The sequence below is a fragment of the Mandrillus leucophaeus genome, unplaced genomic scaffold, assembly GCF_000951045.1.
Source record: "Mandrillus leucophaeus isolate KB7577 unplaced genomic scaffold, Mleu.le_1.0 Scaffold622, whole genome shotgun sequence".
Taxonomy (NCBI): domain Eukaryota; kingdom Metazoa; phylum Chordata; class Mammalia; order Primates; family Cercopithecidae; genus Mandrillus; species Mandrillus leucophaeus.
The window spans coordinates 1,809,015-1,836,049 of NW_012106720.1; the positions used below are offsets into that span (position 1 = coordinate 1,809,015).

The window sequence follows — 27,035 nt, forward strand, 5'->3', positions numbered from 1 at the left end:
AGCCTGGGTGACAGAGCAAGACTCTGTCTCAAAAAAATAAATAAATAAATAAATAAATAAATAAATAAATAAAAATAATAATAAAAAAATAAACCACAGCTCCTTAGAAGAGCATGTCATCTGGCTGCTCATTACTTCTGTTCCTGTCACCTTCCAACCTTGTAGTAACTCCACATTCGTTGAAGATTTTAACACTTGGATCAGAAATTTCCCACCATATTTCTGTCCTCATACATGGGAACTTCAACATAATGTTGTAACCTAGGTTTCCACTGTGGCTTCTTATAACTTCACATGAGCACTCTCACTAATGTCATCTTCTGCCAGACTTCATTTACTATAGATTGGCTGATGATTTCCATATTATTTCTAGCCCAAACGTCTCTTCTGAGCTCCAGGCCCATATATCCAACTGGATATTTCTACTTGGATATTTCATGGAACTTCAAATTCAGCTAGTCAAAATCTGAACTCATCTTTCTCACAAACCTGATTCTTCTGTTCTTAAAATCATGTTACATAGAATCAATGTCTACCCAGTTACCCAAGCTAGAATTTGGGGGTGGGGAGCAGTCATTCCAGACTCCTCTGTATCTCTTAGAGACCACATCCCATTAGTCACCTCCTCCTTAATCTGCACCTATAGTCCAGGAGTCCAGTGGTTTTCTGACTAAACCTCCCCAGAGAGTAAACGTGGTAGCTAAGACGGCAAATTCTTGAGTAAGCATGCCTGTGTTCAAATCATAGCTTCCAGTTTATACTGTGTAATTACTGGCAAGTAAATTATGTTTTCTGGGGCTCCATTTTCTTACCTGTAAAATGATACCCATAATATTGCTTACCTCTTAAAGTTATTGGGAGGATTAATTATGATATGTAAGGTGCCTAGAACATAATCAGTACTCTAACTTTTAGTGATGTTAATAACATCAATGATAATAATGCCTGAGTGAAGCCAGCAGGGGCACCCATTAGGCTGCATGAATCAAGGAAAGAGATTCAGAAGATATCCATTGCTTTAAAAAAATTAAACAATTTTTTTTTTTTTTTTTTTTAGAGACAGGGTCTCACTCTGTCATCCTGGCTGGAGTGGGTGCCCCTACTGGCTTCATTCAGGCATTATTATCATCTTATATATCATAACTAATTGTGGTTCACACAATCATAGCTCACTGTAGCTTCAAATTCTTGGGCTCAAGTAATCTTCCCACCTCAGCTTCCTGAGTAGTTGGGACTACAGGTGCACATCACCATGCCTGGTTAATTTTTCACATTTTTTTGGGTAGAGATTAGGGCTCTCACTATGTTGCCCAGGCTGGCCTTGAACTCTTGGTCTCAAGCCATCCTCCAGCCTTGGCCTCCCAAAGTCCTGGGATTATAGGTGTGAGCCACCGTGCCCAGTCTCAACTGCTTTTTAATCAGATTTCCAGCCAATTCTTCATTCAGACCCACTCCGCACCCTCGGCTTTAAAGGAACCCAGTACCTCCAATTCTTAAGAGCACGGGTTTTGAGTGGCAAATTAGTTTACTCCTTACAGGCTTTCCCTCCACAGCCATTTAACTTTTTATGCTCTTCACCTGTGCTGTCTAATGTGGGCGCCAACGACCCACACTATCGTGCTGATAAAATTTGAAATATTTTTGATATCTTGGTTTAAAATACTATTAAAATAAATTTTACTTCTTTTTATTTTTTTAATGTGGCTACTGGAAAATTTTAAATTACATATGTGGCTGGCATTATGTTTCTATTGGACAGTGTTGCGTGTGTCTTACAAAATTGGCATTTCTCATCTGCTGTCATGTTTTCTATCACTGTATTTAGTCTTGTAGTTTATACACTTTATTTATTTTCATTTTGGGGCACTGTCTCGGGAAAACAAAGATAAATGCATATGTTACATCTGCCATGTTTACCTGGAAGTTCTACCTAAGCTTTTCACAATGTAGCTCCTGCTTATATTTGTGCACTTCGTGTCCTGTCACTACTCTATTGCCCTGCCAAAATGAATTACCAATAGCTTTCTGAACACACCAGGAAGCTTCCAGCTTTGCCTTTATTTTTTTGGCCTCCTTTTCCTGGACTACCTTTCTAACCCCTCCCACCTGTCTGCCTAGTAAGTTACTCATTTTTCAACAACGAACTCAATTTCACCTTCTCAAAGGAGCTTTTCTTGACTTTTCCTCGTACCAGTTGAGCAGACTGCTCGGGGGTCCAGAATATTTCCTGCACTTTTTTGTTTATATCATTATCTGCCCTACAAAGGGAATCCGTTTTATTTATCAGACCTGTAGTGCCAAGTTGAGGGTCTAATACATAGTATAAACTAAAATAATGCTAAACGAACAAATGAAGACAGTAACAAAGGACGGTGGGATTATAGAGGAAGGAGAGGCTGACTGAAAAAGTTTCGAGAGAGCAGTATTTTTAAGCTGTTCTTCAGAGAAGTTTTTGACAAGTGGAGATGGTGTCAGGAATTTTCCAGGCAATGGGAACAGGACGAGCAAAGCTTACCTGAAGACAAGAAATATGCTAAAGAAATAGTAAATCATCCAGTTTGGAAGGAGCATTGGTAAGACCAGATCATGCAGGGCGTTGAGGTTATAGAAAGGACTTTGACTATTGTTCTGAAGATAATGGAGAGTTAAAAGGTTGTAAGCTGGAGAGACAGAGAAATAGTCTTCTGTTTTAGCATTATCACCTGTGGCTGCAGCTGGATAATGAAAGAGAGGGGTATGAGTGGAAGCTGGAAGACAGTGAATTCATGGAGATGAGGAGAAACTCGAAGCTGTGGTTTACGGGTGGGTTGGGGGCAGTGGTGGTAAGTGGGGATAGAGATCCGGGCACGATGTGTTGGAGGTAGAATGCACAGGACTCAGTAACAGATGAACATGGGGAGTAAGGGAGGAGTTTTTAGTTAGTATTAATAGGAAGGCGAGGGTACCCTTTACAGCGACGGGTAACCACGCCTGAGGAGCAGGTCAGCTCGACGCTGGAGATGAAGGTGCAGGCGCCTCGCACACCTTGTCCCTCGCGCGACGCCGTCCGCGCCGCCCGCGGTTTGATCGGGAGCGGCTGCCTGCGCTGCGGTTCTGGTTCCGGTTCCGGTTCCGGTTGGCGTTTGCACCTGCGACTGCCGTGAGCAGTCATGGCGTACTCCACAGTGCAGAGAGTTGCTCTGGCTTCTGGGCTTGTCCTGGCTCTGTCGCTGCTGCTGCCCAAGGCCTTCCTGTCCCGCGGGAAGCGGCAGGAGCCGCCGCCGACACCTGAAGGTAAGAGCAGGCCAGCTCTCTCTAAGCTTCCTGGCGCCGAAGAGTACGGAGAACGCTGCTCGAGGGAGGGGTGACTCTCAGAGTCTGCAGACTTCACCGAAATATCCACCAAACTGACAGGAGAGGGCGGACGAGACGGCGTTGAAGGGCCAGTCCCCACGGTTCCATTGTTATCAGCGGGGGGCGGCCCAGATGGTTCTGCTGCTGAAAGGGCCAGGAATGTATGCGTGCATGCCTGGGCATCCTCTAGGTGGCCTTGCATACTCCCGTTTACGCGCAGCCACTTCTCTCTTACCCCACTGATTTAACTCATCTTGTCACCATTTGTACACGTGCTTTGAGCCAAGGGTTCCCAGTTGGGTTTCCCTCTTTAGGTTTTCCGTGTACTTTCTGACGCGCCGCTTCGTACGAAATCAAGGCAAATGCTATTGGTACAGCAAACCTTAATTCGTTATGTTTTTTTCAACTTGGTGCTGGGCTCTCACTGCTTCAGGGTCTTCTTGTGCCTTTAAAAATGTATCTTGAAGATTTTAATAACCCTAGTTTCAGTTGCTGAGGTGTGGTTATGAACGAATTATTACGTTCCCCTTATTGAAGCAGTATTTATCTGTTAATTGTTCGTTGTTGGCATGATGTATGTGGCGTTTAAAAATTCATCCTCTTAGCTGCACTGGGGCCTTTTACAGAATGAGTGTAAAGGCATGGTGCTGATGGCTGGGAGAAGGAACCAGAACAATTCTCTACAGGTCATGAAGTTCTACTGGTAACTTTCTCCTGTAAATTATCCTTGTAACATCTTTGAGACATGATTTTATGGTGTCTGAACTCTTCCAGTAACGTTTAAACTGTTGATTGCTGGACAGCTCCTTTTGAACTGTAATCCACTTCTCTGCTTAATACACATTGGCTGTAGTTCCATTCTCTTGAGCATCATACACGCTATAAATGCAAAGCACCAAGCTTCAGGGGTGGAGGGCAGATTGAACACATAATTCTGTTTATAGAATTTGCCTGATAATCTTTGTGCTTGTAAGACTATCCACCTGGAAGAGACTTCTAAAACATATTTGCATATTTGTTCTTTTTTTTTTTCTTTCTGTCTCACTGCAGTAATCCCAAAGATTTTTACCTACTTTGTCTAATGATGTTGTCTACCTTGAAGAAGAGTAAATTCATGATGATCCTGAACAGTGAAGATTCTTCGAAAACAGTTTTTTGGTTTTTTTTTTTTTACTTGTCTTTCCATTATGGTGAATTATCTTGAACAAGTACTATTGACTGTGAGTGGGAGACACTCTTCTGAACGTTGTAGAAAATATAGAGTGGAGATTAGACATGGGATTGTTCCCTTGAGAACAACCAACAAGTGTTGGTATTCAGTGTTCTCATCTTAGGATCTTTGTACTTTCAGTTCTCTTTATTCCTGAAGTGCTGTGCTCTTCCCTCAGTGCCCTTCTCATCATTCAAATTTCTACTCAAATGAAACCTCCTTAGAGAGACTTCCCCTGATAACACTAACTAAAATAACTCTTTCCTCTCATCATTCCCTATTTTATCATGTTTTATATTCTTCCGGATAGGCATCACTATATGATATAGAATATTCTTAAGTGTTTACTTGTTTTTTTGTCTCCACCTTCTAGAATGTAAGTTTGCAAGGGTAGGGACTTTATCTTGTTTATCACTATTTCTTCAGTACCTGGCATATAATGGGCAGTCAATAAATACCTTAAGATTATTAAGCTACTAATATTGTAAATTCTGTTTTTGAGAAAGAGAAGCTACTGAAGTAGTATAACCTAGGAAAAAACTTACCTGGAATGATATATTCCAGTAACTGAAACTCGCAGCAGTGAATCTTAACCATTTTGGGGTTACATACCTCTTTGACAATCTTATAAAAGCTATGTATTTTCTTTCTTTCTCTCTCCTTCCTCCCTCCCTCCCTCCCTTCCTCTCTTCCTGGCCCCCTTTCCCTTTCTTTTCCGTTTCCCTGGGTCTCACCCTGTCACCCAGGCTAGAGTGCAGAGTCATGATCACAGCTCACACCAGCCTCTCCTTCCAGGGCTCAACTGATCCTCCCACCTCAGCTTCCCAAGTAACTGAGACTACAGGCACATGCCATTATGCCTGGCTAATTTAAAAATTTTTGTTTGTTTGTTTGTTTTTGTTTTTGTGTGGAGATGAGAGTCTCATTGTTTTGCCCAGGCTGGTGTTGAACTCATGGGCTCAAGTGATCCTTCTGCCTCGGCCTTCCAAAGTGTTGGAGTTACAGGCGTGAGCCACTGCACTCAGCCTAAAACTGTATTTTCTCTCTAGAAAAATGTACGTACTCTATAAATGTACTCAGAATTTCAGTATCATCAGAGAATTCACAGAACCCAGAAATCCCTGCTTTGAAGAAAGGGATAACCCTGAGTATTTGAAAATTCTTAAAAATACATGTCATTATGTCTTCCATTTTTGCCCATTGATGTGCGTGAAACAAACACAGTTCCCTTTCCACATGAAAGCCTTTAAGATCGTCTTTTAACAAATATTTATGATGTACCGTATCACGTAGTATGCACACAGTGGACAGACACTATGTATTCCAGGAAAAACTGAGTGCACTCCATGCTTTGAGGAGGCTACAGTTTAGTAAAGGAAAGCAGACATGTCAACAGATAAATGCAAAACAGACATGTCAGCAGATAAATGCAAGGGTGTTGGTCACAGTTACTCAAGTCTGCACAGGGAACAGTGGTGACACGTATGCAATGGTCAGTGTTATTGGGACTTAAGAAGGGTTTCATACACCAGGTGCGACAGCTCATGCCTGTAATCCCAGCACTTTGAGAGGCTGAGGCAGGAGGATTGCTTGAGCCTGGGAGTTCAAGATCAGCTTGGGCAATATAACAAGACCCCCTATCTCTACAAAAAAGAGTTGTTTTTTTTTTTTTTTTCAATTAGCTGGGCATGGTGGTGTGTACCTGTAGCCTGAGGTGGGAGGATCCTTTGAGGTCTGGAGGTCAAGGCTACAGTGAGGTGTGATTTTGTAACTGCACTGCATCCTGGGCAACAGAGTGAGACCCTGCCAAAAAAGGAAAAAAAAAAAGACGGGTTTCATAGAACATAGGGGAGGGAAGTCTTTTTTTTTTTTTTTTTTTGATAACAGCTTTCTTGAGATCTAATTTACATATCACACAATTCACCCACTTAAAGTTTACAATTTATTGGGTTTCAGTATATTCAGAGTTGTGCAACCATCACCACAATCAATTTTAGAATATTTCTTCAGCCCCCAAAGAAATCCCATACTTTTTAGCTATTACTCCACAAATCCCCCACCCCACCTCCAGCCCTAGGCAACCACTGATCTACTTTATGTCTCTATAGATTTGCCTGTTCTGGACCTTTCATATAAATGGAATCATATAATATCTGATCTTTTGTGACTGATGTCTCTTAACTAGCATAATGTTTTCAAGGTTCATCCATGTTGTAGCATGTAGCAGTACTTCTTTCTATGGCTGAATAATATTTCATTGTGTGGATATACCACATTACATTTATTCATTAATCAATTGATGGACATTGAAGTTTTACCTTTTAGCTATTATGAATAATGTTGCTACTGATGTCTGTATACAAATTTTTGTGTGGACTTAATGTTTTCATTTCTCTTGGGTGTGTACATTTGGAAAATGTGAGCATTCCAGCATGGCTGGAACTAAGCGTGGAATTTCTAGGTCATATGGTTATTACCTGTTTAACCTTTTGAGGAACTGCCAGACCATTTTCTAAAGCAGCTGTATCATTTTACATGACCAACAGCAGTGTAAGAGGGCTTCTGGTTTCTTGTCAATACTTGTTGGTTATCCATCTTCTTGATTATAGCCATCCTAATGGGAATGAAATGGTATCTCATTGTGTGATTTTATTTGCACTTCCCTGATGACTAATGACATTGGGCATTTTTTGTATGTTTATTCACTCTTTGTCTATTTGTATATCTTGTTTTGGAGAAACGTCTATTCAGGTCCTTTTAACCCTCTTTAAAAGTTGGATTACTTGTCTTTTTTTTTTTTGAGAGAGAGACAGGGTCTCACCCTGGTGCCACACAGGCTGGAGTACAGTGGTGCCATCATTGCTCACTGCAGCCCCAAACTCCTGGGCTCAAGTGATTTTCCCACCTCACCCTCCCAGGTAACCAGGACTACAGGTGTGTGCCACCATACCTGGCTAATTTTAAAAATATTTTGGCAGAGATGAGGCTGTCACTATATTTCCCAGGCTGGTCTTGAACTTCTGGTCTCAAGTGATCCTCCCACCTTGGCCTCCTGAAGCACTGGGATTACAGGTGTGAGCCACCACACTTGGCCTCTGGTCTTTTTATTGTTGAGTTGTAAGAGTTCTTTGTATATTCTAGGTACAAGTCTGTTATCAGATATGTGATTTGCAAATATTTTCTTCCATTCAGTGGTTGCCTTCACTTTCTTGATGGTGCCCTTTGAATAAGAAAAGTTTTACATTTTGATGAAATCCAGTTTATCTACTTTTTTCTTTTGTTTCTTCTGCTTTTGGTGTCATATCTGAGACAAACTGCCAAATCCAAGGTCATGAAGATTTATGCCTATGTTTTCAAGTTTTATAGTTTTTGCCCTGCAGTTAAGTCTTTGATCCCTTTGAATTAATTTGTGTATATGGGTAAGGTAGGAGTCCAACTTCATGTGGATATACAGTTGCCCCAGCACCATTTGTTGAAAAGACTATTCTTTTCTCATTGAATTGTCCTGGCACCCATGTCAAATCAGTTGACTCTAAATGTAAGAGTTTATTTCTGGACTCTCAATTATATTACATTAATCTATACACTTATCCTTATGCCAGTACCATGCTGTCTTAATTATTGTACTTTTCTAAGTTATGAAATCATGAAATGTGTCCTCTAACTTTGTTCTTCTTTTTCAAGATTGTTTTGCTATTTTGGGTCCTGTGACCCAGCATTTCCATATGAATTTTGGATCATCACTTTAGTTTCTGCCAAAAAAGAAAAAAATTGCCAGCTGGGATTTTGATATAGTGAACTGAAGCAGTTTGGAGAGTACTGCCATCTTACCAATATTAAATCTTTCAGTCTATGAGCACAGGATTTCTTTTTTATTTATCTAGGTCTTTAATTTATTTTAAAGGAGGTTGTAGTTTTTAGTGTGAAAGTCTTATTTTGTTAAATATATTCATAAGTATTTTATTCTTTTTGATGTTGTTATAAATTTTGTTTTCAGATTGTTCCTTAGTGTATAGACAGTTAGTTTTGTATATTAATACTGTGTCTTGTCACCTTGCTGAACTTGTTATCTGCATATAGTTTTACTTTTTTTTTTTTTTTAATCTGAATGCCTTTTATTTTTATTTTTACTTTTCTTTGCCTTACTGCCCTAGCTGGAACCTTTAGTACAATGTTGAATAGAAGTGGTAAGAACAAACATCCTTTCTTGTCCTTGATCTTAAGAAGAAAGCTTTCATACTAGCATATGTAATGTTATCTGGGGGCATTTCATAGATGCCTTTTGTCAGGTTGAGGAAGTTCCCTTGTATTCATAGTTTGTTGAGTGTTTTTCGTTATGAAGGGGTATTGAATTTTATCAAATACTTTTCTCTATGTCTGTTGAGATGATTATGTGGGTTTTGTCCTTTATTGATGTGGCATATTACATTAATTGAAATTTAGATGTTAACCCAGCTTTGCCTTCCTTGGCTAAATTGAGGAGGCAGCTCTTAAAGTGTTTTGTTTTGTTTTGTTTTTAAATAATCCAGATGAAAAAGAACGACATTCTAGGCAGAAGAAACACAGAGCAAAGAAACACAGAGGCTTAGGGCCAGGTGCAGTGACTCATGTCTATAATTCCAGCACTTGGGGAGCCCAAGGTGGGCAGATTGCTTGAGGCCAGGAGTTCGAGACCAGCCTGGCCAACACATAGAAACCCTGTCTCTACTAAAAATATAAAAATTAGCCCGGTGTGATGGTGCACGCCTGTAATTCCAGCTACTTGGGAGGCTGAAGCAGGAGAATCACTTGAACCTGGGAGATGGAGGTTGCAGTGAGTTGAGATCCCGCCACTGCATTCCAGCCTGGGTGACAGAGCAAGACTCTGTCTCAAAAAAAGAAAAAAGAAAAGAAAAGAAACATAGAACCTTGAAGTATCCTTAGAGTTGTGAGAGAAGACACCAGAGAAGTTGTCATGGTCCAAATTGTGAAGGTTTTTTTCTGTCATACTTAAGGAGTTTGGGTTTTATTTTAAAGGCAGATGAGGCATCATTGAGTGTGTAAGGAGAAGAGAAACATTTAACCTGGTTTTAGAAAGGACACCCTAGCAGCAGTGTAGACACCGTGTTGTGAGGATTTCTTCAGGAAGAAGATTGTTGTAGTCATCCAGTTGAGACATCATGAGCATCAGCAAGTCATTGTCATTGGGCTCATCAGTTAGGATGCTTGTGACAAGTGACAGAAAAGTCAGCTTGACTTGTCTTAAGACAGGGAATTTATTGACTTGTGTAAATGAAAAGACCCTGTGTTAGAACTGTCTTGCAGTATGGTTTGATCCAGAGACTCACAGTTGTCACATTGGGGCTCCAGCTCTTATTTTCTGTGTCCTTTTCACTCTGGGTTCATTCTCAAGTTGGTTCTGTACCCTGGCTGCTCTCTCAGGGTAGTAACAATGGTTGAAAAAGTTTCGGACATTACTGCCTCACATGCAATTGCCCAGAGAAAGTGAGAGTGCCTAATTTATATATGTGTGTGTGTAGAGCTGGCCTGGAACTCCTGGCCTCAAGTCATTGTCCCACCTCAGCCTCCTAACATGCTGGGATTACAGCACTTTGCTGGGCACAGCTCCAGGCCTCTTTTCTTTTAAGTCCTCCTTCACTCTCACCTTCCAGCCCTACTCCCCAGATTCTTTCCCAGAAGTTCCAGCAAACATATCCACTCACGTTAATGGCTTGAATTAAGTTAACTTGTGGTGCCGTGGGTAGAGAGAATATACTGATGAATCCACTCTGGAGTTGAGAGGAGTTTCCAAAGGAAAATATGTATATTGGAGCAAGAGAGGTTATCAATGGATAGACTGGAAGAAAGAGAACAATTTTAAGAGATATTTTAAAATAGAATTGGAAAGTGAGGGAGAGGGAGACATCTAGATTATTCTCAGGTTTAGGTGAAGGCGTAGATGGTGATTTCCTTTACCAAAATAGGAATGGAGGAAAAGTAGATTAAAGGTGTGTGAAAGGAAAATAAAAACTTGGGACCCCAGTTCACTATGCCAAAAGGAAAAAATTAAGCTGAAAGCTGAGTCATGCAAGAAACTGCCTTTCCTTTTGTTCCTAAGCAGGTAGCTACAGATAAAAAATTAAATATCTCCACAGGTAGCTACCCTATGTTCACCTTATCTTATGTAAAGTACCGATTTACTGAGCACCAGATGAATACATAATTGACTATTCCCCTACCTACTCGTTTTCTCTTGCAACATATGGATTACCGTACCCTTCTTTCCCCTCCAGCATACTTTTCCCCTTGAAATATTGAAGCCCTCAAAATCATCTTTGGAGAAAGGCACAGACCTCTCTCCTGGGCGTGTCCTTAACATTGGCAAAATAAACTTCTAAATTGATTGAGGCCTGTCCCAGATACTTTTTGGTTTACAGGTGTAAGATGATTAATTCAGGAATTGAAAAAGTGGTATTATGTCCCTTTCTTCAGTCTTCTTTCCTGTGTTAATATCCCTAGCTCCCTCTTCAATTCCTGTTATGACCTAGTTACAAGTATTTGAACATAGCCCTCTTAGAAGAGGCTCTTAGAACTGCAAATAACAGCATATCTAAGACAGTTCATGAAAGACCAATGTGTTGTTTCCCTGCACTTTTCTTTTTCTATACTTAATGCTTTCTGAGGATTGCTTTAGTTTGTAGCATTTTACTTGCTGACTTTGCTGTATGTTATAATTCTGTGCCTTTCTTTTTTTTCTTTTTAATAGGAGCAGCTCATCTAGGTTTTGTTCATTTTCTACTGTTCATTTGATGTTTCGGAATGAAATGTAGGACTTTGTAGTTTTCCCTATTGCATTTTATCTGTTTAAATTTGACCAAGAATTCTAGCTCTTGAAATTTTTTCAGAGCATTCATTGTTTTATTCAGTGTATTTGTTTACCATTTCTTAGCTGTGTGCTATTCCTGATTTTTAAAAAACTTTTTGTTAAAGACATTTTCTAACATAAGCAAAAGTTAAGAGAGTAGTAAAATGAATCCGTATCACCCTGCTTCAGCAGCCATCAATATATGGCCAGTCTTGTGTCGTGGGTATCCCCACCCTCTTTTCCCCCCACTCACTGGATTATTTTGAAGGAAATCCTAGACACTGGATCATTTTTCATCCTTAAATGCTTCAGTATGCATCTCTAAAAATGGATTCTTATTAAAATATAGCCACAATACCATTGTCACACCTAAAAAATCAATACTTCCTTAATGTCATTAAACATCTAGTTGATGTTCAAATTTTTCCTACCATGTTATAATTTTTCTTTTTTTCTTTGTTTTTTTTTTTTTTTTTTTTACAATTTTACCTTTGACTATGATCAGCATGTTTTCTCTTTTTGTTTGTTTTTTGAGACGGAGTCTCGCTCTGTTGCTCAGGCTGGAGGGTGGTGGCAGAATCTGAGCTCACTGAAACCTCTGCCTCCCAAGTTCAAGCAATTCTCCTGCCTCAGACTCCTGAATAGCTGGTATTACAGGTGCCCACCACCATGCCTGGCTAATTTTTTTGTATTTTTAGTAGAGACAGGGTTTCACCATGTTGGCCAGGCTGATCTCGAACCCCTGACCTCAGATAATCCTCCTGCCTTGGCCTCCCAAAGTGCTGGAATTACAGGCATGAGCCACCATGCCCGGCCTCAGCACGTTTTCTTGGTAGGTCAAATTATTGTTTTAAATGTATTAGTCGTTTAAAACTGCTTTTAGAGTCCCATCAATGTATTCACGGAAACGTTTTGTTTAGGGTCATTCAACCAGTTGGTTATTTGGTTGCACTATTCCATCTTACTCTGTCACCCTGGTTTGTCTGCTTCTTCCTTCCCCACTTCAGTCTATTCTCAATATAGCTGCCATAGTATTATGTTGAAGCTTAAGTCAACTCACATCTCTCCCCTCCCCAAAACTCTTCAGCGACTTCCTGGCTCAGATGAAAAGATAGTCTATACATGACCCAAAAGGTCCTATATAATTATCTTCCCCATTTGCTTCTACTTTTGTATCTTTCTCACTTTGTTGTGGCCACACTGGCTGCTTCCTCACTGTTGCTTGAATATGCCAAGCATACTCCCAATTCATTGCCTTTGCATTTGCTGCTTCTGTGGTTTGAAATGCTCTTCTTTTGGATATCCATACGCCTTTTCCTTGATCTTCGTGTTTTCTCTCAACTTGCATTTCTTGATGCTTTCTCTGGCCATTCCAGCTAAAATCTTAACTTCCAACGCTGTCCTACCCCGTCTCCCTGCCTTATTTTTTGTCCTTAGTATTTATCATTATCTTGTTTATTGTCTCTTTTCCTGCTTAGAAAGGGGGCTCTGTGGCCGAGCGGGGTGGCTCACGCCTGTAATCCCAGCACTTTGGGAGGCCGAGGCGGGTGGATCACGAGGTCAGGAGTTCAAGACCTGCCTGGCCAACATGGTGAAACCCTGTCTCTACTAAAAATACAAAAATTTGCTGGGCTTGTTGGCAGGCGCCTGTAATCCCAGCTATTTGGGAGACTGAGGCAGAGAATTGCTTGAACCCAGGAGGTGGAGGTTGCAGTGAGCTGAGATTGTGCCACGCATTCCAGCCTGGGCAACAGAGTGAGACTCCATCTTAAAAAAAAAAAAATGGAGGCTCCGTGAGGCTAAGGATTTATATTTGTTTTGTTCGTGGCTGTGTGTCCAGCTTTAGATGAGGCCTGCACATAAGTAGACAATAAATATTTATTGAATGAGCGAAAGTATGAGTTAATTAATTAGAGCTGGCTCCTAGGGATCATGACTTCCTCTGTTAACATTTGTAAGCCATTACCTTATTATTATTGCATTCATTATGGTTACATAAATGATCATGCAACCATGTGATAGACTATTATGAATTCAGTAATTTATATTCGCGAAGAATTTTAAATGACATGGGAACATTGTATGATACCAGTGAAAAGTAAAGATATATACTCACTAGAAAGACGTCAACATTTTAACAATGGATATTTCTAGATCACTTAATTATGAGAGGTTCTTTAAATTTTTCTGTACTTTCTCAATTTTCTATAGGTATGCATTTCTTTTATAATCTTTTATATCATTTCTTTTATAATAAAGAAAAAAAGTACTTCCTTTTCCCTTCCACATCCATTCAAAAAAATGTAAGAATCCTTTTTAGAATCTAGCCCAAGAGTTACAACCTGTTCACTTCTCTAGTTTGTAGAGTTTGTCATCCACTTTCTGCTTTCCACAGACTGGAACAGTAGTTCTCTATCTCCATTCTTTTAAGACTTCACTTTTTACCAACATAATTTCTTAAATTTTTCTTTAGTTCAGTGACCTTATTTGGAAGCTTTCCCAGTTCTCTTGATAGAAATTATTTAGTGAATATACTTGAATTTATCCTCCTCTGGGACTTTACTTTTGTCCTTAGAATTGTTAATTCTCCAGTGAACCAGAAATTTATCCCCTTTGATATAAAAGCAAAATGGAGGTTGACAAGTTCTGTTTTCTTACCATTTTGTCCTAAGGCAAATTGCCTTTTTTCTCTAAACATCACTAAAAACACCCCTTTTGCTTTTGCTAGCCTTTTTGTAAATCTGGATTTATTTTGGGCCTTGGCCTCCTCGTGTCATTCTTCCAAGTCTTGCCACTCTTTCATGCTAGTTGCTTATGTGTCTGTCCATCTTTTCTGTCCTTTTAGAAGAGCTACCTGCACATCTTTTTTTTTTTTTCCTCTGCTGTTCCTACCTGCTTGAGAATTTTTGAAGTGCCCATATAGAAAGGTATTTTATGGGCTTTCCTCTCAGAGAGCATCTCATGCCATGGCGTTATGTCTGTTTTCAAAACTTCTTAACTCTGGGCCGGGAACGGTGGCTTACACCTGTAATCCTAGCACTTTGGGAGGCTGAGGCAGACAGATCGCCTGAGATTAGGAGTTCAAGACCAGCCTGGCCAACATGGGTGAAACCCTGTCTCTACTAAAAATACAAAAATTAGCTGGGCAATGTGGTGCATGCCTGTGGTCCCAGCTACTTGAGAGGCTGAGGCAGGAGAATCACTTGAACCTGGGAGGTGGAACAGTGACCCGAGATTGTGCCAGTGTCCTCCAGCCTGGGTGACAGAGATTCCATCTCAAAAACAAAACAAAACAAAAAAAACACACAACTTCTTAACTCTGGCTTCCTAGAGTTTGTGCTACACGCTTCCTACTTTGTTGTCAGAAACACTAAGATCTCATTCTCCTGAGGTTCTCCCTTGATTTCGTCAACCAGTTTCTTCCTTGGTCAGAGTAGCAGTTCTCCTGCTCTCCTTATGTGCCTGTGGAACATAAAAATGTCAGCACACTTGGTCTAGAACTTGTCAGTTGTTCCATTGTCAACTGAATGAGAGTTTGAATAGGTTCCAGGGTAGTTGAAATACTCCAAGATGACAGTGTGCCACTCTGTGTTAGAGGTAGCTTTAAGAGAGTCTTATCTACTACTTCTACTTGGCTGGGAACCTTTGGTGTTCCCACAGTAACAATGTATCTGGGCATCTTTCCTGCTGACCCTGCCTGAATGCTTATAAATAGGGTTCCTTAGTAGCCCCCCTCCAGTGGCCCTGTTCCTGTGGAATAGCACAGACCCTTTGTCACATATACATATCCACGTATACATACATATACACATATACATATATGACATACAGATATAATTCTTTGTTATATTAAACTAGCTTCTTATGTGTTGGTATGTAAGTTCCTGAAGACAAATATATTATTTTGGTTGCTTATCATTTATTTTCCCTAATGAAGCATCAGAAATCTACTCTGAAGGAATGTTTGAAGGACAGAGATTAGGAAATCATTTTGATTTCAGAGGGTCATTTTCCTGTTCATATATTATGGAAATGAACAGAAAACAATGGACAATTTGAGAGCCCATGAATGCATGTAAATTAGGCATTTTTTCAAGTTTAGAAACTTACAGGTAAGTGAGTATGGAATACCTTGCTTGTTCAGTCATCCTAATTGCCAGTTTCTATTCTAGAAACTATAAAATTGAAAACTGGCAGGATAATGAAGTAAAAAACTATTTTTAGCCCTACAAGTGACCGGGCAGGATGTTGAGATTCTAATAAAGGCTAACACTCGCAGTATAATTCATCTAGATCAGGTCAGCAAAGATTGTAGTATGCAAGACCCAGAGCCTGCCCTATGGGGGACCCAAACAAATACAACACTAGGCCTTTATTCAAGAAGTCCTTAGTTTGTCTTCCAGCCGGAGGCCACCAGGAACACACTTGTAGTTGAACAAGTTGAGTGTATTACACATTGCAGCAAGGGAGAATGCACACCATGGGGAATTGTGGGGCATCTCAATAAGGCACTGTTAGAAAAAGTCATTATAGGATTTGGGTTTGTGTTAGGTGATCTGGAGGATGGTTTAAGGATGTGGTACTTTACTCTGAGTTAGATGCTTTGGGGAAGTAAGGCAAATTCTATGACTGGTATCTTAACAGTTTATCTAAAGGGAGGGCCAACTAGAGAAAGACTAAAGCTGTAATTGATCAAGAAGCCCCCTCATTCACATTACCAGCACTAGGGGATATTAGGTATTTTGTGGCTTGGACAGTGTTCATGTTTTGTCTGTGTTCAGACGGATTACACAGTGGTCTTGTTTTTTTCTTGATCCATCATGATCACAGAATGGCCTTGTCTAATGTTGGTGTTCTGAAATTGCTTATGTGTAACAGGAGAACACCACAACTTATCTGTGAGTACCAAGCCAGCTCATGGCAGTATCAATGCCTAGCTGATAATAGCAGGCCAACTTTTGGATGTTAGAGGCTGCTTTTCTTATTCTCAGATATGATATACACCAAATAAAATTGGATAGAGATGGTGCTTAGTGGAAAATGTTACCTGTTTTTGTTTCCCAATTCATTTTTAAGTACAGGCTATAAGACACATTAATAAAACTCTTGAATACGGCCAAGTGTGGTAAGTGCAATTAAAGAGGCTCAAGCAGTGTGTTTCACAGGCATGGGGAGTAGCATGAGAAAATGCTTTGGGGGTGTGGGGGCAGTATCTGGCCTGGGCCTTGGAGGATTGGCCAGATTTAGATATGTGGAGTTGGAGAGGAAAGCAAGGCCACTGGAGGGTAAGCATAGGCTCAGAAGCAAGAAGATAAAAGTCAGGTTCAAAGCATGGTGAGAACCCTAGTTTCGACTAAATGAGTGGTATGTAATGGGAAGGCAGTGTGAAGAGGTACTTTTGGGTTAGATTATGGAATTCAGTTGTTTAGAAATTCAGTTTGTGGGGAGAGAAAATCAGAATTTGTTATATACCTACTATATGTGCTGGGTGCTTTGTATATATGATATTATTTAATCTGTAATTCTTGTAAACCCTGGAAAGTAGATATCATACCCATTTTACAGATGATGAAAATGAGCTCTAGAAAGATTAATTTAACCTCCACTGAAATAGTTGGAGGCACAGCCATAATCTTAACCAGTAACTGACTGAAAAGGTGGCACTCATTCTACTTCAATGTGCTACTTCCATTCTGCTGTAATGCAGCCTCTTGTCATCAGTGGAAACCATTAGAAGCTTTTGATCAGAGAAATGGCAAGACCAGTTAGAATTGTGCTTTAGGAAGATTATTCTGGTAACAAAACAGTGGTAATTGATGTGTATTGAGTATATGGATCGGGCCCTGTGCTAAGAAACTTAGATACATAATGATCTCTTTTAGGTAATATATAGGATGGATTGAGAGTGGAGAGGTTAATAAAAGATGAAAAAAATCTGATTAAATTAGCAGAAAATGTGAAAGCAGTAGAGAACAAAGCAGAATCAGGTAGAAGGGAAGTGTAAGAAGATAGGGCCCTTGGAGGAGACAGGTGAGGAAGAAACAGCTGTTGTCTTGGCTTCTACTTTAAGTAATACTGAATCAAATATGGCCTCTACAACTTCATCAATGTTTAAGGAAAAGCTTGGCTATCTTAAGGAACTGGCCCCCTTAAGACCTTTTTTGAACCACTGTTTTAATTTTTTTTATTAAAATAGAAACATGTCCAGTTCTTTATAGATTTATTTGCCCCAAGAATGAAATGCTGCAGATGAGTTAATGTTGCTTTCAGAAAACTCTTTTGTTAACAGTGCTGAAATTTTTGTTTTTGTTTTTGTTTTTAGCAATAGGTATGGTTATTAACAAAGGAAGGTAGAGCTTCACTTTGTAAAATCCATTAATTTTTTTTTTATTTACTTTTTTCAAGACGGATTCTCATTGTCACCCAGGCTGGAGTGCAGTGGCGTAATTTTGGCTCACTGCAACCTCCGCCTCCTGGGTTCAAGTGATTCTCCTGCCTTAGCCTCCTGAGTAGCTGGGATTATAGGCATGTGCCACCATGCCCAGCTAATTTTTGTATTTTTAGTGAAGACGGGGTTTCACTGTGTTGGCCAAGCCAGTCTCAAACCCCTGACCTCGGGTAATCTGCCCGCCTTGGTCTCCCAAAATGCTGGGACTACAGACGTGAGCCACCTCACCTGGCCAGAATCCATTAACATTAAGTTTTTAGTTAAGCTTAAATGATAACCTAAGTGAATTTTTTTTTTTTTTTTTGAGATGGGGTCTCCTTCTGTTGCCCAGGCTGAGCATACCACAGCCTCAAGCTCCTGGGCTTGAGCAGTCCTTTTGCCTCAGCCTCCTGAACAGCTGGGACTACAGGCGCATGCCACCATACCTGGCTGATTTATAAAAGTTTTTGTAGAGAGGAGGTCTTGCCATCTTGCCCAGACTCGTCTTGAACTCCTGGGCTTAAGCAATCTTCCCATCTTAGCCTCACTAAATGCTGGGATTAAATTTTAATAATTAAGGAAACCTAAATATGGGCAAAGCTTTCAAGAAACAATTAGGATTTAGTCACGTTCCCTTTTACGGAATATTGAAGTACCTATAGAGATAGTCACACAGCTGTTTTGTTTTCTAGATTAGAAAACCTACAGTTTTATGTTCTGATATCTTTATTCTGATTTCTTTAGCTGTTTTTAATAAAGCAAACTTAAAAAAACACAAATCTTATTTGTAATGTAACTATGAACTAGAACATTTGTAATAGAGAAAAATTGAAAATGATCTAAATGTTTATCAGCAGAAAAAGGGGTGAATAAATTATAATATGATCATACAGTATGATGCTATATTGCAGTTTAAATGAATCAGCTAGAGCTATACATCTCAACATGGATACATTTGTTGGCGAAAGTGTTGATTCCCTCACTGGAAAAAAAGACAGAAGAGGAAAGTTGGAGAAGCCTGTGTCCAATATAATCCCATAATATAAAGGAATTTTTTAAATTGTGGTAAGCATTTTGAGGTAAACAGTTCAGTAGTGTTAAGTACATTCACATTGTTGTGCAGCCGTCACCACTGCCTATCCACAATATGAAGTTTTAAAACATTCAAAGCAATATTATATGTTGTTTATAGATGCTTATATATTGTTTATAGATGCATAGTTATGCAGTAAAATCTAAAAGCATGCATTCTAATAATCACCAAAATCAGAATGGTGTTTATCTCAGAGAGGGTGTGGGGGAAAAGTACACAAGGGACTATAGTTGTATTTGGGCGGTGGACATACAAGTGTTCATAAATTATCTATACTTTTATATACCTGGCATATTTCATAGTTTCAAATTTTTCTTTTGTAAAAAAAAATTCCCACTAGAAATTTCCAAATGTTTGATAATCATTAACTTTTTATAGATCTGGGCTATTCAGTTTTAAGAAACATGGTGGTACCAAGATCCAAGAGGTGATGTTGCTACCTGTTGAGGCCTGTTAACTTTACGAGAAGAGAAATCTTTGCCAAATGCAGTGTTGTCATCGTTGCCTACCATCTTAAGTGTCACAGGTAGCAGATGTTGTAGGTCTCAAGCCTAAAGGTTGGAGAGAATGAATCTATAAAGAAAGGAAATGCAAGAGGAGAGCAGGTTTTAGGAGGTGAAGATGAGTTCGTTTTTAGGCTTGAGATGATAGACATACAAGAAGACATAGATACTAAATGAATTTAGAGATAAGAGACAAGAGCTTGGGGGAAAAGTTAGAACTAGAAGTACACATTTGGAAATTCCAGTGTATTCCTTGAATAAATGAGTTTGCGGAAGGAAAGTATAAAGAAAGAACAGACTGAGACAAAGTATTGGGGAAGGGGATTAAAGAAGAACCAGTGAAAGAGATTGAGAAGGAATAGGTTGAAGGACAAGTGGGAAAAGAGAAGAGTAATGTGCCATAGAGATTAAGGCAGGAAAAACTGTCAAGAATTTATTCAGATTAATCCAGTATTTATTGAATGGCCACTATGTGATAATCACTTTTTTGTATTGCAGAAAATTAAGAGTGAGAACTGAGAAAAAGCCATTGGATTTGACGGTTAAGGTAGAGTTACCATGTCATTGTAACTATGCTCCTTGTCTGTAAGTTCTTTTTAAAGACGGAGATCCTGTTCTATTTGTCATTCTAATCTCAGAGCCTGACACAGTGTCTGTCACATTGTTTAGTGCTCAGCAGTAAATATGTGAACAATGATACCAAATATAAAGTACTCAGATTTCTTCTAGAATATAAAATATATCTTTTTGCTGTCTAGTCTGTATGTTCCATTGCTCTCCAAATCTCTCTTCTGTCTTTGAAAATACTATTTTTTACTTTCTCAACACCTCTTTGATATTATCAGTAACCTTCTTAATTCTTATACAAGTTTCCTTATCAATAACTTCTTTAATCAGTTCTAACATAGGTTTCTTCTGACCTCATCATGATTCATTCAGTGTTGCTTTTTGAAACCCTATTTTTTGTTTTCTTTCTTACTCCTGTTACTCACTCATCAGCTCTATATAAAGACAGTCCTATCAGTCAGAGCTGTGTAGAGGTAGCATGAACTTCCCTGGGGAAAGCATTGTTTTCTATCCTGTGGTATTCAGCAGAATCAGGACCACAATTTGAAGCATATGAGAGTATTAAACACAGGTGGCTAGACTAGCTGGCTGTAAAAAAAAAAGTTTTGTTGAGAGTTTACATACCATGCAATTCACCTATTTAAAATGTACAGTCACTGTAGTTTTTAGTATATTCATAGAGTTGTGCAACTATCACTACAGTCAATTTTAGAACTTTTTAAATCACACACCTCCCCACCAAAAACTTCATACACATTAGGCAGTCACTTTTTCCCTCCTCTGCACCCCTCCAAATCCCAGCTCTAGGTAATCACTAGTCTACTTTCTGTCTCTATAGACTTGCCTATTCTGGATATTTCATTTTAATGGAACTATATAATATGTGGTTTTCCATGACTGGCTGTATTCACTTATAATATTTTCAGAGTTCATCCATGTTGTAGTATGGATCAGTACTTTATTCCTTTTTATGGCTGGATAATACTGTGTTGTGTGGATATACTACATTTTGTTTATCCATTCATCAGTTGATGGACATTTAGATACTATGAATAATGCTGCTGTGAACATTTGTGTACAAGTTTTTGTGTGAGTATATTCCTGGGTGTATACCTAAGAGTGGAATTTCTGGGTCATATGGTTCCTCTGTGTTTAACCTTTTGAGAAACCGCCAGACTGTTTTCCAAAGCAGCTGCACTGTTTTACGTTCCCACTAGCAGCGTATGAGAATTCCTTTTTCTTTACATACCTCAAACACTTGCTATTATCTTTTTCATTATAGCCATCCTAGTTAGTGTGAAGTGGTATCTCCTCGTGAGTTTAATTTGCATTTCCTTGGTGGCGAATGGTGTTAAGCATCGTTTCCTGTGCTTATTGGACATTTGTTTGTCTTCTTTGGAGAAATTTTTGAGACCTAGTCTCACTTCTGTCACCCAGGCTGGAGTGCAATGGCGTGATCTCTGCTCATTGCATCCTCCGTCTCCTGGGTTCAAGCGATTCTTCTGCCTCAGCCTCCCAAGTAGCTGGAATTACAGGCATACACCACCATGCCCAGCTAATTTTTTTGTATTTTTAGTAGAGATGAGGTTTCACCATGTTGACCAGGCTGGTCTTGAACTCCTGACCTCAAATGATCTGCCCACCTCAGCCTCCCAAAGTGCTGGGATTACAAGCATGAGCCCCTGCACCTGACCATGATTGCTCATTTTTACTTGGGTTATTTGTCTTTTTAATGTTGCATGGTAAGAATTCTTTATATATTTTGATACTAACCCTTTTCAGATACATAATTAGCAAATATTTTCTCCCACTCAGTGTGTTGTCTTCACTTTCTTAATGGTGTCATTTGCAGCACCAGAGTTTTATATTTTGATGACATCAGCTTTGCCTACCTTTTGTTTTGTTGTTTGTGCTTTTGGTGTCCTTAGAAACTATCCCCTAATCCACAGTCACAAAGATTTATATCTATGTTTTCCTCTAAGATTTTAAAGTTTTAGCTCTTATAATTAGGTCTTTAATCGATTTCGAGTTAATTTTTGTATATGGTATGAGATGGGGTCCAATTTTCTTCTTTTACATATGAATATCTGGCTGTCTCCACACCGTTTATTGAGACTGGATGACTTTTAAGGCCCCCTTTGACTCTGAGGCTTTGTAGTACTTTGGTTTCTGTTACTGTCTAAACAGGTGAACAGTCAGATTTTCATGTTATGGCCATCCATTTCTCAAGAATATATTGTGTCTGAAAACAAGGATTGCCATTAGTTTATCTGTTTCCAGGCTTCTCAGTTGCCTTCAATTTTATCCTCCTCTGACTTTTATGATACTGGTTTGTTTCTAGTCATCTTTGGCTAGTGCATCTTTCTTTTCTTTCTCTTTTTTCCACATAAATACAATATTCTTCCAGCCTTTTGGTATTGGGAACCATTCACTCAATTTTAATTAGCTTTGTCATTTAGGTAGCTTAGAGTTTCCTCTTAAGCCTAACTGCAGTATAATAAAAAAATTTTTTTCTGTATTCCATCAACACCTGGAATATGATGTATGAAAAATGTGTATTCAATTGTTCCCTAACAGTAAGCCTTCCAAGTTTCTTTATTATCTTCTCTATCTTAAACTCTTGATCTTGGAGTTTTCTGACTCTTCCTCCATGAACTCTATATTTTGTTCAGTGTTAAATGGCACTGATTACATAGTAATTAATAGACCTCGGACATGTTAACTTAAAAAATATGATTTATAAATTTAGAAGAGAAGAGGAGACTTTATTTCTTATAAAGGGTTACAACCTTCAGGGTGGCCATTCTGACAGGCTGGGAAGTGTAGCCTCCAGCCATAAGCAGAAACACACACTTGGAGGGATGGGCAAAGGGAACAGGAATTCATGCTGAGCAGGGTGGCCATATATACATATTCAATAAGCTGTTGGGGGAGTCATGAATATTTATGAAAGGAGAAGCATGTCCTTCATGGGTCTCATACACACAAAATGGCAGTAATAGCATGGTCAGAGAGTGCAGTTTTCAGCCCTCTGACATCAAAAGGTGAAGCAGAAGACATGAAAACCCTTACTGTGCATTTTCTGTAGACTAGCCAGAACCATTCTGTGGTTGGTAATCTCTTATCAGGCAAAAAAGGAGGGACAGCATCAGGTGGTTGGTTGATAGCAGTGGTGGGGTTTTTTGAAATGGCTGGTTTCTGTTTGGTAGTTAGGGAAGAAAGGCTAATAGTGGTTTGCGAGGGAAGGGGTATAATGAGGTAGGTTGGAATCCCCAATCCCATCGTAGCCAAGAATTTAGTTTTCAAGGTTAATCTGGGGTCCCCTTGGCCAAGAGATGACCCATCAGTCAGTTGGTGGGCTTAGAATTTTATTTTCAGTTTATAGACCTATCCTTTCCTTTTTATAGTTCTAGCCACCACCTCAGAGATTTGCATCTCAGTGCTAAATTACTATAATAGCCTTTTTGATGTTTTCCCAGATCCTAGTTTCTGTCTATATTAGGCCCTATATTCAACTGCTAGATTAATCCCCATCAAGTACTTGTCATCAAGGTTCACTGTATCAAATTTATATACCACACAAGTTAGCATTTCAACTCCTCCCCATCTTTACTTCTCCTTATCTCTTGTTACTTCCCTAAATGGGGCCAAACTAACTTGGTAGTAAGTCCTACTTAATGGTTTCTTTGTTCTCAATCTCATGTACACACTCTTCTTTCCTCCTGGTGTGCTATCGCTTCTCTCCTATTCTTTCCCTTCAGTGATTGACTCCATTTGACTCCTCTTTTTGTTATTTTTTATTTTTTTATTTTATTTATTTTTTTGAGAGAGTCTCGCTCTGTCACCCAGGCTGGAGTGCAGTGGCGCAATCTCGGCTCACTGCAAGCTCCACCTCCCGGGTTCACGCCATTCTCCTGCCTCAGCCTCCCAAGTAGCTGGGACTACAGGCATCCACCACCAATCCCGGCTAATTTTTTTTTTTTTTTTTTTGTGTTTTTAGTAGAGACAGGGTTTCACTGTGTTAGCCAGGATGATCTTGATCTCCTGACCTTGCGATCCACCTGCCTCAGCCTCCCAAAATGCTGGGATTACAGGCGTGAGCCACCACGCCCAGCCAACTCCTCTTTTTTTTAAAGACATATTTTGCATCTTTTCAATACTTGAATATTTAGTTTATCTAGTAATAAGGTCCTTGACACCCTGCTGCTGCTGCTGCTGTTATTTATGTCTTTGTTTTAGATATTCTGGTTTTGAAGGCATTGTTCCATGTGGGAACTATTGTTTCTATTACCTTTGTCGCTCTCTTCTTTTCTTGCATATGGCAGAATCTTGAACATAATAGGTATCCTATAAATCTTCCTGGCTGACAGATCTATAAAAGTTTTGGGAGGGATGTGTAATGTCATTCTTAAATTTTAGAGATGCAAAATAATGCTTTTTATATAATTACCTGTTTTTAATTTTTAATTTTTTTGTTTTATATCAGATTTGAAGATAGTATTCTCAACACAGTAAGGTGAAGTTCCACAACATATTACTACAAATATTAGATCTAGTTTATTGAACATTAGCCACCTGATATATCAGATTCTCTCAAGAGAAAAGTTAGCTTCCTGAATGCTGACCAGGCATGCTTTTGAAGGTGCGTGATAGCCAAAGCCAGTACTCATCATTTGATATACTAAGATCCTTGAAAATTTAAAAGGGGCATAGTCACCAGCATCCAGAACAAAGGATAGGGACATGGTGATTTCCTTATTTTACTGTCTAAAGCTCTGCTTCTGTTGCTGACCTACTCTTAAAGAGAAGTATTTATTTTCAAAATTTTCCATGTCACTTAAAGTCAATATTGAGAGGAAAAGGAGTATCACTGGAGTGGAGCTTGGCTGAGAAAGGATACAAGGCAGAAGGCAACTTCCAAGCCTGCCTGCCCACCCACCTTCTTTCTTACCTCAGGAACAGAGTTGACTTTGAGAACTAAATTCTGATTTTTTAAATCTTACCCAAATTCAGCCAGGCGCAGTGGGCTTGTGCCTGTAATCCCAGCACTTTGGGAGACCGAGGAGGGCAGATCATGAGGTCAGGAGATCGAGACCATCCTGGCCAACATGGTGAAACCCCGTTTCTACTAAAAACACAAAAATTAGCTGGACGTGGTGGTGCATGCCTGTAATCCCAGCTACTCGGGAGGCTGAGGCAGGAGAATCACTTGAACCAGGGAGTCAGAGGTTGCAATGAGCCGAGATCGTGCCACTGCACTCCAACCCGGTGACAGAGCAAGACTCCTTCTCAAAAAAAAAAAAAAAATCTTACCCAGATTCCTACCTAACAGGCCTTGGGAGTCACACCCTACAAACTGTGAAGTCTCATCAGAGGGGTTTTATTTCACCCCATATAATCTAGCCCGCTTTCCCACCTGACTCTGGCGTAACTTCACATAACAAATAAGAAAAGAGATAAAAATATTTTAACCACAAATATATTTCCTTGCCATATCTTGAAACTACTCTGCAAGGTTGTCTCTTGTGGGAAAGGTCCACATTCTGTAGAGAATCTCCTTTCCACCCACTGTTTTTTCTTTCTTTCTTTCCAGACCCAGGAGATAATCGACTAAGGCACCCATTTAAGTCTGATAAGTGTAAACACCCAAAATCTGAGACAGATCTCAGTTAATTTAGAAAGTTTATTTTGCCAAGATTCAGGAAGTGCGTCCATGATATGGCCTTAGGAAGTCCTGATGACATGTGCCCAAGGTGGTCAGGGCACAGCTTAGTTTTGTACATTTTAGGGAGACATGATACATCAGTCAGTATGTGTAAGAAATACATTGGTTGGGTCTGGAAAGGCGGGATAACTTGAAACAAAGGCAGGAAGACTTAAAGTGGTGAAGGGGCTTCAAGGTCACAAATAGGTGAGAGAGGAGTGGTTGCAGTCTTTTGAATTTCTGATTAGCCTTTCCAGAGGAGGCAATCAGATATGCATCTATCTCAGTGAGCAGACAGATGACTTTGAATAGAAATGGGAGGCAGATTTGCCAGGACCAATTCCCCACCTTGAAGGGGCCCATGATATTTTCCTTTCACGGAAACATTTTACAACCTACTCCCTCAGAAGTCTGCTCAGAGCTTCTTCTGCACAGTAAAACTTGGAAAAACTGGTTGCCACAACCCTTTATCTTAACCTAAACATTTCCTTTCTATTGATCCCAGGTCTTTAGATAAACTCAACCAATTGTCAACCAGAAAATTTTAAAATCTACCTATATGCTAGAAGCACCCCCCACCCCACTCCACCCACCCTTCAAATTATCCTCCCTTTCTGGACCAAACCAATGTATTTGATTGAAGTCTCACGCCTCTCTAAAATGTATAAAACCAAGCTGCACCCTAACCGCCTTGGGCACATGTTCTTAGGACCTCCTGAGGGCTGTGTCATGGGCCATGGTCACTCGTATTTAGCTCAGAATAAGTCTCTTGAAATGTTTTAGAGTTTGACTCTTCATCGACAACTTAAAGACAGTTCTGAGTTTACAGCATTTTATTAACTTTGTTAGTACAAGTTACTTTCTTGTTTTATTCTTTTAGTCCTTTATCCTCAACCCACATTCCGGTTCCCTTTCCTGTTCATATGCAGCTACTCTAATGTGTTTATGTCTTTATATCCACATTTGCTTGAAAGATATATAATATTGTTATGTGTGTGTTTTCAACCTACATAATGGTATTTGCTTATTCTTAACCTAATGCTGTGTTTTTTAAAGATGTATTCATGTTGCTGTCGGTATGTGTAAAGTGTGGTTTCCAAAGCTGTGTAGAATTCCATATTTGTATTCACTCCATTTTGATTTTCCATTCTTCCAGTTAAAGAAATGAGTGTTAACTTCAAACTCCCTACTACACTATTGTCACAGCAAATATTCTCACATAGGTCTTTGAAGTCTGTAATTCACATATATATAACCTTATTTGAGATTTTCTGTGGGATTTACTCACCAGAATGGGATCATTGGATCACAGGGTGTGTACATACAGCCAGATCACTAGGCAGAATATCTGTAT

General features: G+C 39.5%; 1 protein-coding gene and 1 long non-coding RNA gene across 7 annotated transcripts in view; one reads left to right on the forward strand and one right to left on the reverse strand.

Moving 5' to 3' along the window:
• Positions 1 to 2,968, reverse strand: part of LOC105554023 — a 9,703-nt gene extending 6,735 nt beyond the window's left edge. Inside the window, exons 1-2 of the long non-coding RNA XR_001008260.1 lie at positions 2,946 to 2,968; positions 2,156 to 2,258 (exon numbers count right to left, since the gene is read on the reverse strand). This is a non-coding gene — a long non-coding RNA (uncharacterized LOC105554023). The remainder of the gene's footprint in view (positions 1 to 2,155; positions 2,259 to 2,945) is intronic.
• Positions 2,917 to 27,035, forward strand: part of RIC3 (RIC3 acetylcholine receptor chaperone) — a 57,620-nt gene continuing 33,501 nt past the window's right edge. For all 6 annotated transcript variants that reach the window (XM_012000257.1, XM_012000258.1, XM_012000259.1 and 3 more), the window contains exon 1: positions 2,917 to 3,273. In XM_012000257.1, coding sequence (XP_011855647.1) covers positions 3,150 to 3,273 — 124 coding nt within the window. In that variant the 5' untranslated portion in view covers positions 2,917 to 3,149. The remainder of the gene's footprint in view (positions 3,274 to 27,035) is intronic.